This window comes from Panthera pardus, unplaced genomic scaffold (genome assembly GCF_024362965.1).
Source record: "Panthera pardus isolate Hobbes unplaced genomic scaffold, ASM2436296v1 HiC_scaffold_13, whole genome shotgun sequence".
Taxonomy (NCBI): Eukaryota; Metazoa; Chordata; class Mammalia; order Carnivora; family Felidae; genus Panthera; species Panthera pardus.
This window is the reverse complement of record NW_026526688.1, coordinates 171,133,740-171,150,769: the sequence shown is the minus strand read 5'-3', so window position 1 is coordinate 171,150,769 and position 17,030 is coordinate 171,133,740. Positions and strand designations below refer to the sequence as shown.

Here is a 17,030-nt window from a genome sequence, read left to right as displayed (position 1 = left end):
AATTTGGGTGCTTAACCTTCAATCACCTAAGCCCAAGTTTGAAAATATTGATAATTCACAATTTTTACTATGTAACCCATCTTTGATGGTAATTCCAAGGCAAAGACAGGACAGTAACTTGTCAGTTTCTCCAGCTCAAAATACTAAACCAATTGCTTCCTTCTACACTGTAAAGCTCTTTCTAATTTTGTTAGGAAAAAATCAGTATAAAGAAAACACAATTTAAAATAAGGCCTGGAAATTGCTTTAAAGAAAGCTTTATTTACTACATACATCCTAAGAATGTATTGTATATGGAGCAAGATCTAAATAAATTTAAAAGCTTTTCAAATACAAAGCAACTAAAGATAAAAACTAAATTGCTAGCATGTTTGAAACAGAGAACACTAAAGCTTTTTTTTTTTTAAACATTTATATAGTTTGTTCTTAACCCTAAAAAAAAAAAAAGTTCACATTTCAAGTTATAAACTTACCTCAGTAGTGTATCTGAAATGGTTTTGAAACAGAAACAGACAGACCAGATAGAAGGCTCACCAACATTTGTTTTTAAGGTAGTTTGGTAGTTGCAATGTTAAGATATCAATTTTTTTTCTTTTCTTATTACTTTTTTTTTTTTTTTTCAAATAATTTACAGGCATATGTAAAATACAGTAAGACCGCTGGGTCAGAGTCTCATCCAGTGAACCTCTGTGACAGTTCTTCATTGGAAGGACAGTACTTCTTTCACACAAAGTCAAGGGATGAGGATCTGATCCAAATTGCATTTTGTTGGATTACTCATTCCAACAGATTTGAGTTTGGATGCAGCTTGCTGGGTACATCATCAGGAACATTGCACAATTATTTATGTCATTCAAGAATGGTGGGAAATAAATGTTAGAAATGTTTAAAGGCCTTTGCAGGCACTCAATAATTTTACAGAATAGTTAAATAAATATTGCTTATATATAAAAAATTCATCCCACCCTAAAATGAGGGGGAAAAGAGGCATTTGGGAATGTCTTAATTTAAAACTGAAAACAAAACTACAATAGTTGCTAAAGGCGTGATCTTATTATTAATCCATAAATACGAATTCAGCCATCAGCAAAAACTGAGTGGAAAGATTTTACCGATCTCTAACGTGACATAAAAACACAACTGTGTACTTGCTACCTATTGCACACCTCAATTCCTTGATGGAGCCTTTAAAAAAAGTTCCAAGTTGATGTATTTCCTAAAGCAGATGACAATCTTAACATTTTACTGTATTTTACATTCACTCTGATAAACACAAGCCTTGAAACAGGCACAACACTGCAACAATACATTTACTTCCTAATAAAACAACAATTTTTAATAACATTGAAATAAAATGGTTTCATTTTGCATTAAACTATACACCATGAACTTCTGCAACATGAAACAACTAAAAGCCAGCATTAGGAGATTATTTACAAACTATCTTTTAACTCCTCCAGGTCTCTCCTCCTCCTCCTGGGTGTGTAGGTCCCCATTCAGTACACCTGCCATGTGCGCAGCTGCGGAGGAAAGCCCTGCTCAATAAACATATTTCTAACACCCTTGCCGCCCAAGACGTCTCGCATTGAAACATGATAAAAGCAACTAGAAGCATTAACTTTCTGTGACTAGAGTCTTTGGGGGCCTTGTCTACAATGACATTCACTGTCTCTACAAACTCATACTTCAAAAAATGAATAAAATAAAAGCATTAGAAAAAGAATTAAGGTTTTATAGAAGACAATTAAATAGCTATGCAAAGATGTCTTATGGAAACTATGAAAACCTTGTGCTTATGCATACTCTGCTATTGAAAACACCTTCCCAACCAAAACAGAACAAAAAAACCCACAACAAAACACCCCCCACCCCCGACAAAAACCCAGGAAGAAGTATAAAAGCCATCAATGTTCTCTCTTTCAGAGTAATTCATTTTGCCCTAGACTTGCCAGACTCACAGGTGGGGCTGGGGAAAGGAGGAAGGGAGGAGTAGGGGTGTGGGGAGGGAAAGACAAATGGAGAATGAACAGGGTCCAGGGTGATGGTGGCAGGTGAGAGCTTTCCAGTGTTTGAACTCAGATATGTGACAAGTCTTTTCAACATGGGCTTAAGGAGAAATCGAGTGTTTAATTCCTTAAAAAAAAAAAAAAAAAAAAAAGAACTGTCATAGAGAACAGATGGTAACACCGTCAACCCTTAATGCCAGCTAAAATAGAGATTTTACTCACTTTAAAATTGCACTTTCCAGTATAACTTTTAAAATAACATTTTATGTAGTATTTTTAAAGCACTATTGTTTGTGTCTTTAAATATTGAATATATTTTTCAAAATAGTTCCCTAGCTGCTCAAGTGTGCTTTTCAATATATAGTTGATATATTATTGAAGGTACTACAAAATAGAAATCTCTGGAGTGCAGAAGTTAAGAAAATAACCTTCATACTGAAAATATATCCTTAAAAATACAAAAAACAAAAACCTCTATACAAATGTACTACAGCGTACAAATTTTTCAGAGATGGTATTAAGGCACGAACCATTGCAAGTCTCTTAGAAATGTATGAACACAGGCTGCTAAATTGCAAACAGTCTTAAAAAAAAACTAGTGAAAACTTCATCATGAATATAAAATATTTCAGTATGACATTTGATAACATTCTTCACTTTCATAGGTGTGCTAATCCTGCACGTTCTTTCTTCATAAATAGTAAAGTGTTCCTTCAGGGGTAGTTCGTGGTCTGTCTCCACTCTCCTCACCAGTGTCAGTATGTCTGGTAGACGTCGTGGATGGGCACCTGGATAGCAGCGGCGGGGAAGGCCTGAGGTATGTAGCCCGCATATCCTCCATAGACGGCGGCAGCGGCAGCCGCATTCTTCTGTAGTGTGGCGATCGTGGCCGTGGCTGGAGCAGCAAACGGAACGTAACTGGCCCCGTAGATCCCCGCAGTGGGAATTCTCTGAACGTTTGGAGCCACTGTATACACTGGAGTTATCGGGCGGCCCTGAGGAGGAGAGACAGAAAGGATCCTCATTGCGCGTAGGTACCTGTTCCATTTAGTCACCCATTCCTTCCAAGGCTCCGTTTGTTCTTTCAGTTCCCGGGGGGTCGGGGGTAGGAGGAGGTAAAAGCGAAGGTTTTCATTCTCAGGGTGGGGTTGGGGGAGGGGGGCAGAGGGGTAAAGCACATAACTGCTGTAAGGGAAGGTGGAAAGAGCCATCAAGGTAAGCTGGAAATTCATCCTCCAGGCGCATCCAAATTCCACTGGTCAAAGTGACAGAACCGTAGAGCTACAAGTTAAATAGTCTGGAATCTTCTACCTGCCATTCCTCTCAATCAGCATGAGCAGGCTAGCAAAGGGAGTTGAGTAATCTACCCTTTGCTCAGATGATCTCATTGTAATTAAAAATATTTTCCCTAAAGTATATACCAGCTGCTTCAACTCTAATTTAACCGAAGGAACAAGATGCTTCAAAAACAGAGCGGAAAACAGACTGTGACAACGTTATGGAACCAAGTATATAGATCTCCGAAGGGGCAGCTTTTTCAGCTGTGATCTAAAAAAAAAAAAAAAAACTGCAACCCTCTACAATTTTCAGCAAATGCTACTGATGGTTTCAACCTAAGATATGACACCACTATATATACAGTAGACCCTTGAACGACATGGGTTTGAACTGAGTGGGTCCACTTATATGTGGATTTTTTCCAATATATTCAGCACAGTACTGTAAATGCATTTTCTCGTCCCTATGATTTTCTTAATAATATTTTCTTTTCTTTAGCTTACTTTATTGTGAGAATACAGAACATAATACATATAACATACACAATATGTGTTTTACTGACACATATGTTTATGTTATCAGTAAGCCTTCTGGTCAAGCAGTAGCCTGCTAGTAGTTGTGATTTTGCGGAATCAAGAGCCAATTATGGATTTGCAACTGCGTGGGGGGTTGGCAGACCCAACCTTTATGTTGTTCAAGGGCCAACTGTATCCAAATGATTGTGGAGGCTTAGACAAGGAACTGAGGAACTTGGGAAGTTGGAGAAGGCATCCCAGAAGTAGAGACACTTGAGCTGGGTTCTGAATGATAAGGAGGAGTTTCCACAGGAAGAAGTGGGGAAAGGCAAGCTAACTAAAGCCGCCTCACTGCCGATGCCACCACTAGCTCTATAAAAGTCCCTACTACCCGTTCCTCTCTACTTGGAAGTGTAACACACTATTTTCACGACAGACAGGGGTAGAGAGTGAAGACTGTGGTTCAGTATTTCCCAAAGGGTTTGCTATCAAGCTAGTTCTGCGAGATGCTTTATGGAGAAGGGGATTTGTGGCCAAATAAAACACACATTTAATGAAATATCTAGTGCCCCTTATGTTCCTGAGAACGTCCTGGAGTCAATGCTGCTATGGCCTGTATGGTTTAGTGCATCTTCAAAATAAACAATTCAGGAGAGATGAAATGGAAGATTCTATTTTAAAAATTCTCTCTTCCTGGATTTCCATAAGGGAATTAGTTATCTTTCCTTTACAAAATCTCCAAATGAGAGTCGCAAAATTATGTTCAAAGGAAATTCACCATCTGAGAGCCATTTTGTCAACTGTAACCAAAATGATAATTATACCAATGATAATAATAACTGAGAGACTACGGTACGCTAGGCACTATTCTAAGTACCTTATTTGTATGATGTTATGGAATCGTCACAACCACCAACGAAGCCGGTACTGTGACTATACAGAGAGGATGTGTTAAATGACTTGCACAAGGTGACACAGCTTTTAAGCAATGGAATGTAGGACTCTGGAGCCAGCACTTTTAGCCCTGTATTATGTGGTCTCCTACAACATGTTAACAATGACTACCTCACTGGCATTGCTTCATAACCACAGACAGAAACTTCAGAACTGGGAAGCCTGTGGTTTGCAGCAAGACAGAAGCAAGTTTTTACAAACGTATGGACGTTTATTTAGTGACAAAGGGACACAACTGCAGGGAGGGAGAAATCCGAGAGAGACCTTTTCATGTACTACCGTCCAGTCCCCAACACCTGGGTGTGGCTGGGGTGAGCAGCGGATGTTGGGGATGGGGAAAGAGAGGAAAAGGCCCCATCAAGAGGAACGGTTATCCTTGTTCTACTTATCCCAAAGATTTCTGAAGACTGGGGACACTTTGAGAAATAAATTTGAAAAAGTGACTATCTATGCCAGCAAACATTTTTTTAAATTACTTATAAAGGCTATATGAAATTTAGGATATAAAATGGCTAAACAGGAACATCCCTAAGCACGTGCAAGACAGAGGAGTATGAATGAAAGTGTTCCACAGGAAGGTTTTGGAACTAATGCTGGGAACTGATTTCTAGTGTGGCTCCACTCAGAAAGGTGTTCTATTCACCAATCGGTAGTGCTTAAAACGCTCCTTCCTCTGCTGCAACTTGGCAGAGAATACGGGCAAGGCAGAGAGCTGAACATTTTGAGAACCCAGGTCAATGAACTCAGAGGGAGGTCCCCGAGTACCTAGATCAGTGGGTGAGCACCAAGAAGCACAAGCACACACACTCAAAGAAGTCATTCCTGGGGTTCACAAGTAAGTAGCTACAAGCAATTTGCACGATATGTTGAAGGAAGGAAAAAATCTGCCCTGGGATCAACGGATAACAACTGTACACTGAACCAAGTCACAAGCAAAGACTTTGAACAAAGACCCTGATGGCGACATTCAGTGCAGACCGATAAAAGACAGAAACAGCCTGTGATCTAGAGCGTGAGTCCAAGAACTGGAATTTGGGACACTATGCACCAAGGACAAAAGTTCACGAGTTTCTTAGTAACGAGAAATTAGAAATGACCAGAATTCCACTAAGTGTCGTTTGTAGGTTACTCTAGATATTTATAGTGAGTTCACAAAAAGTAGCTACATTTAGCTACCATCTTACAGTATGAGTCATTTACAACCTATTCCTTTTCTTGGCTTTAGTTAGTCCAGACTAGACGACTACTTGATGATACATTGGTAAATGAATAAATTTCAGCTGGAGTGACCCTTTCTGAATAACACAGCCCAGAATGGTGCACAGGGAGGGCAAAAGCAAATAAATATATAGCACCATAGTGCAGTGGCTCACAAGCATGGCTCTATTTCAGCATTGCTGAGGAGCCTATACAAAACACGGATTCTAGAACCCCAGCCCAGTTCTGCTCATTGGGTATCTTCCGGGGTTTGAGTCTAAGAAATCTGTTTTTTGTTTTTAAGTTTATTTATTTGTTTGGAGCACGAGAGAGAGTTTGCACACACTCCTGAGCAGGGGAGGAGCAGGGAAAGAGGGAGAGAGAGAATCCCAAGCAGAGAATCTTGCACTCACAGCACTGAGCCTGATGCAGGGCTTACTCCCATGAACTATGAGATCACGACTTGAGCCAAAACCAAGAGTCGGATGCTTAACCGACTGAGTGACCCGGGCGTTCCTAAGAATCTGCTTTTTAAACATACTCCCTGGATAATTCTTATCCAGTTAGGTAAGAGACCCTAGGTCTGAGTATATGTGCTTGTGGAATGATAAGGTATTTGAGATTCACTGCCTCACAAAAAGTAGCTTTAACACGATGTTTTTGTTGTTATTGTTTTGGATGAATGACATTATCACCTATAGGTATTCCCTAAGTGCTATGCACTGAAGATAAAAAGAAATGTAAGATGTAGCTCGTGGTCTAGAGGAGCTTCATCAGTTGGGGAGACAGAACATACTGGCAGTCATATGCCAAGTAACAATGTGGGTAATGAGAAACACAGGAGAGATGATTTCCAAGCCTAGGTGGTTGGGAAAGATTCTACAGAAGACTCGGGGCTGAAAAGACCACAGAGAAGAGAAGCTATGAGCAAAGGTGGGGAAGGAGGCTGAAACAGGAAGACAGGACAGGGAGGAGGAATGGGGAGAGCTGGATCAGGTTGGAGAAGAGGATTAAGGGTGGATTTTGCAAAGTTTTATTTTTTTATTATTATTTTAAAAAATATTTTAATTTATTTTTGAGAGAGAGACAGAGAATGAGTGGGAGGGGCAGAGACAGAGGGAGACAGAATCCAAAGCAGGCTCCAGGCTCTGAGCTGTCAGCACAGAGCCCGAATTGGGGCTTGAACTCATGAACTGCAAGATTGTGACCTGAGCCGAAGTCAGACGCTTAACTGACTGAGCCACCCAGGTGCCCCTGTAAAATTATTATATATCTACATTTCTACAGATACATATTTTTTAAGTTTATTTATTTATTTTGAGACAGAGAGACAGAGACAGAGAGAATATCCCAAGCAGGCTCCACGCTGCCAGCGAGGAACCCAATGCAGGGCTTGAACCCATGAACCAGATCATGACCTGAGCTAAAATCAAGAGTCAGACACTTAACCGACTGAGCCACCCAGGTGCCCCTCCACAGATATTTCTCTCTCCATGCACACACACTTACACACCTGTGTGTGGATACACAGGTGTAAATATTCATACCCAGCAGAAGGGGGGCTATGGGGGGAAGGGCAGGGGGAGAGAACTTAAAAAATCATCACTGAACTGCAATTTGGCAAGTGAAAATGTGAGTGATCTCCCTGGACTTTGCAAGTCAGCCCCTTAACAGTAAGAACATGAATTAAAAATTATCCAGCATCGTAATATTGAATGCACAATATTATATGCATAATATTGTATGCACAATATTATGACACAGTGAAGAATTACACGTGTCATTTCTGCACCATGCCTCCCATCTTTAATACAGTGATAATATTAGGGTAGTATAATTATTCTTTCAAACTTTTCCGTCCTGTCATGATTTATAGTAAACATTTTTTCTTCACACAATCCCATACTTCATCGGAGAGCTCGGCACACAGCAAACTCTCCTGCTGAATCGTCAGTGAATCTGTGATTAACAGAGGCCTCACACACAAATGACAATGACCACAGCAAGGGCTATACCTGGAAAGGTGGCGGCGTTGACACAGCAGGAATGACGGCGGCGGCGGCGGCAGCAGCTGCGGCGCTGGCTGGGTCTGGCTGCACCGCGATGGGGCTGATCATGTGCTCCATTGTGTGGATTTTGCCATCTTCAATTATTTTAGGGGCTGGGGCGGCCTGAAATACGGAATACTGGGCCCCAATGGCAGGGATGGCCACTGTAAGAGAAAGGAAATGCACACGGCTTGAAAGTCCCGAGAAAGAGGTGTCACTTTCTTGGTATTTTTCAAAACCAAGTTTAGTGGTCACGGGCCTCCCCTGCTAATTAATGTTGTCTCTCAGTACAGGTAACAAGGTGCTACCCAAGAGGAAGAAAGGGTTGCTGGCAGGCAGGCCCCCTGTTCATCTTGCAAAAGGATCCACGTGTGTACGGAGGGGTCTCCCAACAGATGCTCACGCAAGGGGAGTCCAGAGTTGGGTTCCGCACCAACATTTTTCCTACCGTTTCTACAGAGAAATCTCATTTTGAATCTTACTCTTAATGTCCAGCAAAGGAAAGGGCCTTCTGACTGAGACAGCAGGTTCAAGGCGAGACGTGAGATCAGAGGCCCTCCAGCGTGGGAGAGTGAGCCTGTTGGTCGTCACTCACCTCACTCATTACCAGACTCGCCACCCTTTCACTTGCACATTTTTAAAAAAATTTTTTTCTAAATTTATTTATTTTGAGAGAGAGAGAGAGAGAGAGAGAGAGAGACAGAGACAGAGAGGGAATGAGTGCGCGCGCGAAAGAGAGAGAGAGAGAGAGAGAGAGAGAGAGAGAGAGAATGAGCAGGGGAGGAGGGCAGAGACAGCGAGCAAGAAAGGAATACCAAAGAGGCTCCTTACTGTCAGCGCAGGGCCCAGTGTGGGGCTTGAATTTACAAACCATGATGTGAGATAGTGACCTGAACCGAAATCAAGAGTCAGACGCTTAACCGACTGAGCCACACAGGCACCCCTCATTTACACATTTTAAGAAGCAGGCGCTGGAGAGGGTTTCCTTCTGAGAACTCAGAGGTCTGTGTACACTTCACTCTGTTATTTCAGATTTCAGCATTACTGATTCAAGGAAAAACACATAATAAAAAAATGGCAAATTCCCTCATTTGCTAATGTCTGCTCATAGTAGTGAAGCAGTGAGTGATTGCTTTTATGATGAGCACTTCGAAGATGTGTTTCTGTGAGGAAAGTCCAAAGGACTCTATTTTAAGCAGGGGTTCAAACAGACAGCAGTTACTGAATGCCAATGTATGATAAAGAGAAGTAAGAAGGAAAAAATATTAGCCCTGGTTTTGGGGGAGTTTGTATAAGTATGTGGTGTGTGTGTGTGTGTGTGTGTGTGTGTGTGTGTGTTGAAGGGTAAGCAAGAATATAAATACATACACAAAGTATGCTTTCATTTATGTTTTTCCTACAACTGTAAGCATATTTACTCTAACGCAAACTGATCTGAAATAAGGTACAGAGACAAATGATTGCAGGCTAAACAACAGTGTGGCCTTTCAATATAATACATCTAAAACCTTAATGAAATCTTTCAATCATATGGTCTTATGGCCAGATACTCCACCATTGCCCTGATGCTTCTCCTAAAATATAAAGTTCCCATTTTCTGGATGAATCAGAAAGAGAGCCCAGAAGATGGGGACCAGAGGTGATTATGAGTTTAAGCTACACTGGGGTTGTACTAAGTAATTCTGGATTGTTTAGGCTGTCCGCTCACAGGAATTTCTACCTCAGGCTGTAGGACACGACTATACGCTTAAAATTGGTTTAAGAGTTCATTTCTCCAGTTAAATCTTAAGCTGTAGCCACTTGCCAACAGGAGTCCAGTTTCCAACAAGTAGAAGTGACAACTATCGTATCCAGGCTCTGTTTTATGGCATTACAGAGAGCTATGGGATCAGTTTTACATTGCTTATAGTGTCAATGGCATTTGTAAGGAAACCCAGACTAAGGAGTCATTTGACTGCGGAATCTGCAACATTTTTTTCCTAGGCAAAAAAATTATCCCTGGACTATTTCAAAAGGAAGCTCTGCTGGGAAAATGCGTTCTAAGCCCTATGTGGCAGTGCAAACCTATGCCCCAAATGCAGATTCGTTGACTCTCTTTTAGCTAGGGGGTGGAAGGTACAGTCCTCAACCAGAAGAAAATCAAGAGGAGCTGGGCTTCAAGGTGAGGATTCTCTCAAAGCACTCTTCAGTCTACCCTCCGCGAAGCCAGGAAGAGAGCTGGAGGAGGATGGCTCTGACTCTCCACGAATGAATTTTCCTTATGTGTGGATATTTGTGTGGTGTGTGCTAATAGGGAGTTGGTGCTATGATGTTCTCACAATGGAATTCCTTAGAAGTGAGGATCAGAAAGATCTGACTCATGCCAGATGACCAATGGGCACTAATAACACTGGCAGAGTGGTTTGTAGGGCCTGGAGGTGAAAGCAAAGTTCAAGGTCTCTGGCTTGAATTACTTGAGTGTCCCTACCTGCAATCTATTGATCCAGCAAGAGGGGGAGATGAATGCTGGAAATGAGAATCCAGGAAATTAGCAGCTGCAAAAACTTTCACCACTGCCTTGTTCCCAGGTATTCTGGTTGGTTATAAAACCATGACAAGGGACAAGTTGTGTTTTTTGCTCCCGAAGGGGGATTTCCTACCCTTCCCACCAACTCTCAGAACTGGCAATAAGCTGTATCCTCCGGCTTTTTGACAGCTAGTGGAGCAATAGGCCTGAGTAAGAAAAAGACGGTTTGAGCTGGTAGAAGATACAGAAGAATCTCCTAATCTTCCATTTTCTTCCTCTGTCCCTCCCCACCACTCCAACTCTGCCTACTGGGTCACAGACTGAGAATAAGCCTAGCGACTAAGTGGCACGCATTTGAAAAACCCACTACTGTAAGGTTTGATTTGAACATGGTCAGAGCTAGACCATCCCCTTAAGTCCCACATTAAGAAGGCTCAGGAGGCCACACTCTTGCCTAATCTCTGGCTGCCTATGAGAAAAGGAACCCGTGTGCAATGAAAGAGCCCAAGGAAAGCCTGGAGTCACTTCAAAGAGAGGGTGGGGGTTTAGGCTGATGCATTCTATCTCTGGTTCATACTGACCTGTACCAGGTTTAATGGCAACTGGATTGACGGCAGAGATTTCCAAATTCGGTACAAGTTCATATCCTTTTTCTTGCTGCTTTCCTTTCCCTTCATGATATCGGCTATATATACCACGGCCAGCCGAATATCCCCCAAGGTAGGAACCCCTGGGCCCTGGGGCTCTGTTGCCAGCCGCACCTCGACCCCGGCCTCTTACGCTGCCTGCTTATAATAACAAACAAAAAAATGATGAGCAACCAACAGTGACCGTACAGGAAGCAGATCTCAACTCAAGGTTCTTGGCCATTTAGTTGTTTGCCATAAGTTGCAGGTGGTTACACCTTTGCTCTTCAATGAGCTGGCAAGATGCTTCAAACATGCTACTCCATCCTAGATTTGCATCCAAAGTATGCCTGCTCGACACAAGAGATGAACTTGCCGATGAGTTCCTAGGATTACAAGTGCAACTTAATACAGGAAAACATTCACAGAATAGAAAGAAGTCAGATCTGGAAGGGGATCTGCTAGTTCACCTTCCTCATTTTATGCGTGAGAAAACTGGCCTAGGGAGGTGAAAGGGACTGATTAAAGTCACAGAGCCAGTTAATCTGATGACAGCAGGACCCAGAACCTAGGTATTGGTTCCCCAGTATAATGCTTGGTTGGTTTCATTACATGCTAGCCAATAATTTAAACGTCACCACCACCACCACCACATTGTCCTTCGTGTGCCAACATCCTAGAGATTTAATTTCACAAGGAGCTTTTAAACTAGAGACAGGTGGACTAGCCCCAAATTGGGGAGACCCTGGAAAGGTAGTATGCAAGAAGTGCCTCTATGCCCCTGTGATTTCACCGCTCGCCCCCATACACATGAACGACCCACATTTCCCAAAATGCTGTGGAAGTGAACACTCTTAAGTGCCAGCAAAAAAACAAAAACAAAAACACCCAGAAGTGACACCCAAAAGAGGGTGGGTCGGTGGGGGGAGGAGCCTGTCTACCAGCCCAGCAAACTACAGCCATAACACCCCTGACTCTGTCCAGGGCCACAGGGCTGTCGGGGGCCTCCCCAGCAGTACAGCCCCCACTAACCTTTCACAAAGTAGTCTCTGTTGGGCCCGATGAGCGCGTTGTAGGGGTAGCCGTAGTAGGCCAGCGTGTAGGGGTCGCAAGAGTACACGTAGCTGGGCTGCGGCACCGCCGCCTCGGCCGCGCCGCCGCCCTTGGCCGCCTTCTGGTAGCGGGAGTACTGCTCCTTGTCCACGGGCTTGGCCAGCGTCACCTCGAGGCACGAGCCCTCCAGCTCAGTGCCGTTGAGGTTGTTCATGGCATGCACGGCGTCCTCCCGGCTGACGAAGTGCACGAAGGCGTAGTCGCGGATCTTCTTGACGCGCTCCACGCAGCCCGGGTTGAACTGGCCGAAGCTCTTCTTGATGGTGTCCTCCGTGGTCTCGATCATGAGGTTGCGCACGTAGAGGATCTTCACGGTCTCCATCACGTCCTCGTCCACGTCGATCTCGGGCTCGGCCCAGTCCACGGCGATCTGGTGGCCCCACAGCTGGATGCGGCCGGGCATGAGCTTGCGGCGCGCCATGGCGGCCGCGCGGTGGCTCTCGTACTCGACGAAGGCGAAGCCGCGGTTCTTCATCTTGTCGGCCGCGCTGGCGTAGACGATCACGTCCAGCACGCCCTCGGTGACCTTGGCGATCTCCTCCAGGATCTCCTCGCGCTTCTTCATCTTGGGGATGCCACCGATGAAGAGGCGGCAGTTGTCCACGCTGCAGCACACGCCGAGCAGGCGGCCCGGGCGGATCTCGTAGTTGTTGAGCTCGCGCACGGCGCGCTTGGCCTCGTTCTTGTGGCAGTACATGACGAAGGCGTAGCCGCGGTTCTTGCCGTCGAAGTCCATCATGAGGCGCAGCTCGTAGATGCGGCCCACCGCCTCGAACACGGGCACCAGCTCGTCCTCGTACACGTCTCGCGGGATCTTGCCCACGAAGACCTCGCAGCCGCGCTGCGGGTGCGGGCCCTCCCACCCGGGCGGCGGGCCGCCGTACTTGCGCTGCCCGTTCTCCTGCACCATGCTGTAGCCCGTGCGCTCCATCAGCGCCAGCAGCGCCGCCTCGTTGGGCGCGCCGGCCACGCCCTCGGGCACCTTGGCCGAGGACGCGGCGGCCGAGTCGCTGCTCATGGCTGCGGTGGAATCCTCTGCGGTCATAATGTCAAAGGCATCCACGGCTGGAGGAGACCTGCGGGAGGCAGAAGGGAGGGTGAGTGTGGAGTCTGCACCGCGTTGAGCCAAAACTTGCCTACTTCATTCCTGTAAGACACACGAGACCCACGCTTCACTAGCAGGTGGTTAGATGGGGAATAAATACAGCAGCTCTAAGAAGCTAAATTAGTCAGGTTGTTTTGCAGGAAAAACCAGAAGTGACTCGGGGAAAAAAAAAAAATCAGAATGAGCAAGTACTTCCGCTTAATCAGTACCCCAACAGCTTTGAAGCACAGAGAAACTGTTGTAATTGTTAGTGAAAACCTCATCTTCTTGCAGCAAATGGCAACATCTTTTGCTCAATTCCTGCACTGTCGACGATTGATTTCCTTTTAGTTATAGCATTTTAACCCATTTATCTGGTAGACAAAGCCTCTTTGCTTTCTTTTTTTAAGACAGTCTTTTCCGTTTAGAAGTAGAGCAGTGTACTTACATCGTTAAGGAAAACTTTGAGGAGGTGTTATTATAAGAGATAGGTACAGAGCTGTGTATCTGAAGCTTTTTACAAGAAAGAAATGGAACATTCACATTGCCAAGGACTTGTTCTAGGAACTGTGGTAAGAGCTGGTAAGTCTGAATTTTACGGTGTCATTTAGGCAAAAGTCTTGGTAGGAACCATTAAAGGATTTGGAATCAGTCCACAAAGAGCTGGATTACATTCAAACTTGGCGGGGTGGGGGGGGGGGGGGGGGTGGTGGTCTGTGAAGCAGCTACTACCTGGTAAGCCACACTGCAGTTTTTGGAAAACTGTTACATGCATTATCTTATTTGACCTTCCTAATCTCCTTACATGGAAAATGATATTATTATTACTCCTAATTTGTCTATGGGGAAATAGGCTCAGAGAGGTTGAGTAAATTGCTCATTTCACACAGCAAGTGTCAGCTCCTAGAAGGACTTGATTCCAAGTCACTTAGTTCCAGATTCCAGGTTCTGTCGTCAGAAGCAGTGCTGTGCAATAGAACTTTCTGTGAGGATGGAAAAGCTGTTCCCTAGCCACTTTGGCTACTGAGCACTTAAAATGGGGCTAGTGTAACTGTTGAACTGAGTTTTAAATTTTATTTCATTTTAATTAAAATTAAATAGCTACATATGATAGTGCAAATCTAAACCATGCTACCTTTACCTATACAGCACAGGGCTCTGTGGAGATGATTTCAAATTATACAGTAGGATTATCATTAGGAGCTTTATACTGTGCTTTTGTAAAGAACGGTTCTGCTTGGCCTTTTAAAAAATGAAGTTTATTTCATTTTTTGGGCTATAAAAGTATTCGGGTAAATTTCGTGGAAAATTAAGAAAAGGAGGAAAAGAAATCATTCCTATTATTCCTACCCAATGATAGCCACAATTGAACTTTCCCATCTTTTTTTTTTTTAATAGTTTTATTTTGGGGGGGGGGGTGGGGGGTGGAACTTGGCTTCCAACAAATTTACATACCCGCTGCTTTGCTTCATAAGCATTCCTCCCACATTTTTTTTTAAAGTTTATTTATTTTGAGAGAGAGAGAGAGAGACCACGAGCAGGGGAGGGGCAGAGAGAGAGAGAGAGAGAGAGAGAGAGAGAGAAAGAGGGAGAGAAAGAAAGCCAAGTAGGCTTTGTGCTGTCAGCGCAGAGCCCGACTCAGGGCTTGAACTCATGAACCATGAGACTATGACCTGAGCCAAAATCAACAGTCAGATGCTTAACCAACTGAGCCACCTAGGCGCCCCTCCTCCACATTTTTAACACTCTTTGCAAAAACACAAATTTTTAATAGCTGCATAAGGTTTCATCATTCAACTGGAATCAGGAGCCTTAGTTTAAAAAATTTACCAATAGGAATTGTATACAAGAATATTAAGGGAAATTTCAAGAATAATTAAGGTAAGTTTGATCTTCTAAAGAAAAAAAAATCAAAAGAAATTATAGGGACACAACAGAAATATGAGGTGTTTATTTGCTGGCCAGCTAAAGCATTTCTTCATTGGCTCATCTGCCATAACATCAAGGGGCAGTACAGCATAGTGGGTAAGTGAGTGGCCACGGGAGACAGACTGGGTGACTGTGTGTAAATCCCAGCTCTAACACTTTCTAGTTGTATGAACTGGAGCAAGGATACTTAGCTGCTCCATGCCTCAGTTTCTCTTTTTATAAAATGGGAATAATGAGGTTAGTACTAAGTTTAGAGGAATATGTGAGTTAATACAAGCAAAGCACTTTGAATTGTGCCTAGAACACTGTAAACGTTCAAGAAATGTCCATTGTTATTGTTGTCTTTAATCCAAACTTCTGGGTAAAACTTCAGACCAATTCTTTCCATTTTAGGGTAATTTTGACACTTTCTCAGTTCTTTAAAAACATCTGTTTCATATGGCTTCTATTCTTATTTTTTATTTCTTTTGCCCTTTAATTGCTTAAGACTGGTTTGACAACATATCCACTTATCATGAAGTCTTTTTTGTTATCAACTTGAAAATGATACATTCGTTCCTGTAGTTTCACACTGAAACAGAAATTTCAATATCAGATTTGAACATGAAGCTCTTCCCTTCCTTCCAAAAGGAACATAAGGATATATTCTTAAGGAAACTATTTGTACAAATACATACGTATTTATAATTTGTGGCCTTTGAAAAGGAAACCCCAGGACATATATAACATGTAAGTGGCAATTCAAAATCTTACATGTTGTACTACATAAAATATTAACTAAAATCCAAAGGAAGAGACCTCATCGCTCTGCTGAGATATGCAGACTTGACTTCATGTTTTCCTAATTGTACTCTGAAATTATGATTTTACACCAAGAAAAGTCTTGTAGTGGTCAGGCTATGGGAGTCATTTCCAGGTGCAACTCCATTAATTTTATCAAAATTTTTGTTTGCTTTCTGTCTGAAATCTGCTGGTGTCAGTAATATAATTACTTCTTTTTTTTAAAAAAATCACTTCTTTTAGAAGTTATAGCTTATTTCTTACATCTGCGAACCAAGGAAAGTCTTTTTTCGTAAGCTTCGATCATCTGGAAGAACTGAATTATGTTACTGGCCCTCTTTCCCTTTTTTCTTTGGGCACTAGGAAGTTCAGGATCAAGTCTGTCACTTCGATTTTAGTGATTGTCTAAGATACTAGCCAAGTCTAGTCTAGTATCAGGTTTATCTAATTTTGGCTATAGTTTCATTTTTTTTAGTCTTCTATATTCTCAATGTCATGAATTTAGCTATTTATATTATTCATCTTCTTGTTTACATGTTTCTGGAAGCCATCTCACATAATTTTGGAGCTAGGAAAGGAATAAATGCATCTACACACACACACACACACACACACACACACACACACACACACACTGGAAGCCATCTCACATAATTTTGGAGGTAGGAAAGGAATAAATGCATCTACACACACACACACACACACACACACACACACTGGAAGCCATCTCACATAATTTTGGAGGTAGGAAAGGAATAAATGCATCTGTACACACATACACACACAGACACACACACATCTAATTTGCACCAGACATTGATTAATGTAGTACCTAATAAATAAACTGTCTTTTACACTAACTACAAACATTGACATAAAAACAAATGAGAACCACAGTGAGATACGACTTCATGCTTACTAGCATGGCTATTATAAAAATAAAACAAAACACAAAATAAGCATTAGCAAGAATGTGAAGAAATCGGAACACTTC

General features: G+C 42.9%; 1 protein-coding gene across 7 annotated transcripts in view; it reads right to left on the bottom strand.

Annotated features, from left to right (window-relative positions):
* Positions 1–241: 241 nt before the first annotated feature.
* Positions 242–17,030, bottom strand: part of RBM47 (RNA binding motif protein 47) — a 161,610-nt gene continuing 144,821 nt past the window's right edge. For 6 of the 7 annotated variants that reach the window (XM_019413621.2, XM_053901615.1, XM_019413631.2 and 3 more), the window contains 4 exons: positions 12,163–13,319; positions 11,086–11,292; positions 7,966–8,162; positions 242–3,001 (listed from right to left, as the gene is read on the bottom strand). In XM_019413621.2, coding sequence (XP_019269166.2) covers positions 2,762–3,001; positions 7,966–8,162; positions 11,086–11,292; positions 12,163–13,288 — 1,770 coding nt within the window. In that variant the 5' untranslated portion in view covers positions 13,289–13,319 and the 3' untranslated portion in view covers positions 242–2,761. The remainder of the gene's footprint in view (positions 3,002–7,965; positions 8,163–11,085; positions 11,293–12,162; positions 13,320–17,030) is intronic. The other variant, XM_019413603.2, reaches the window with a different exon arrangement.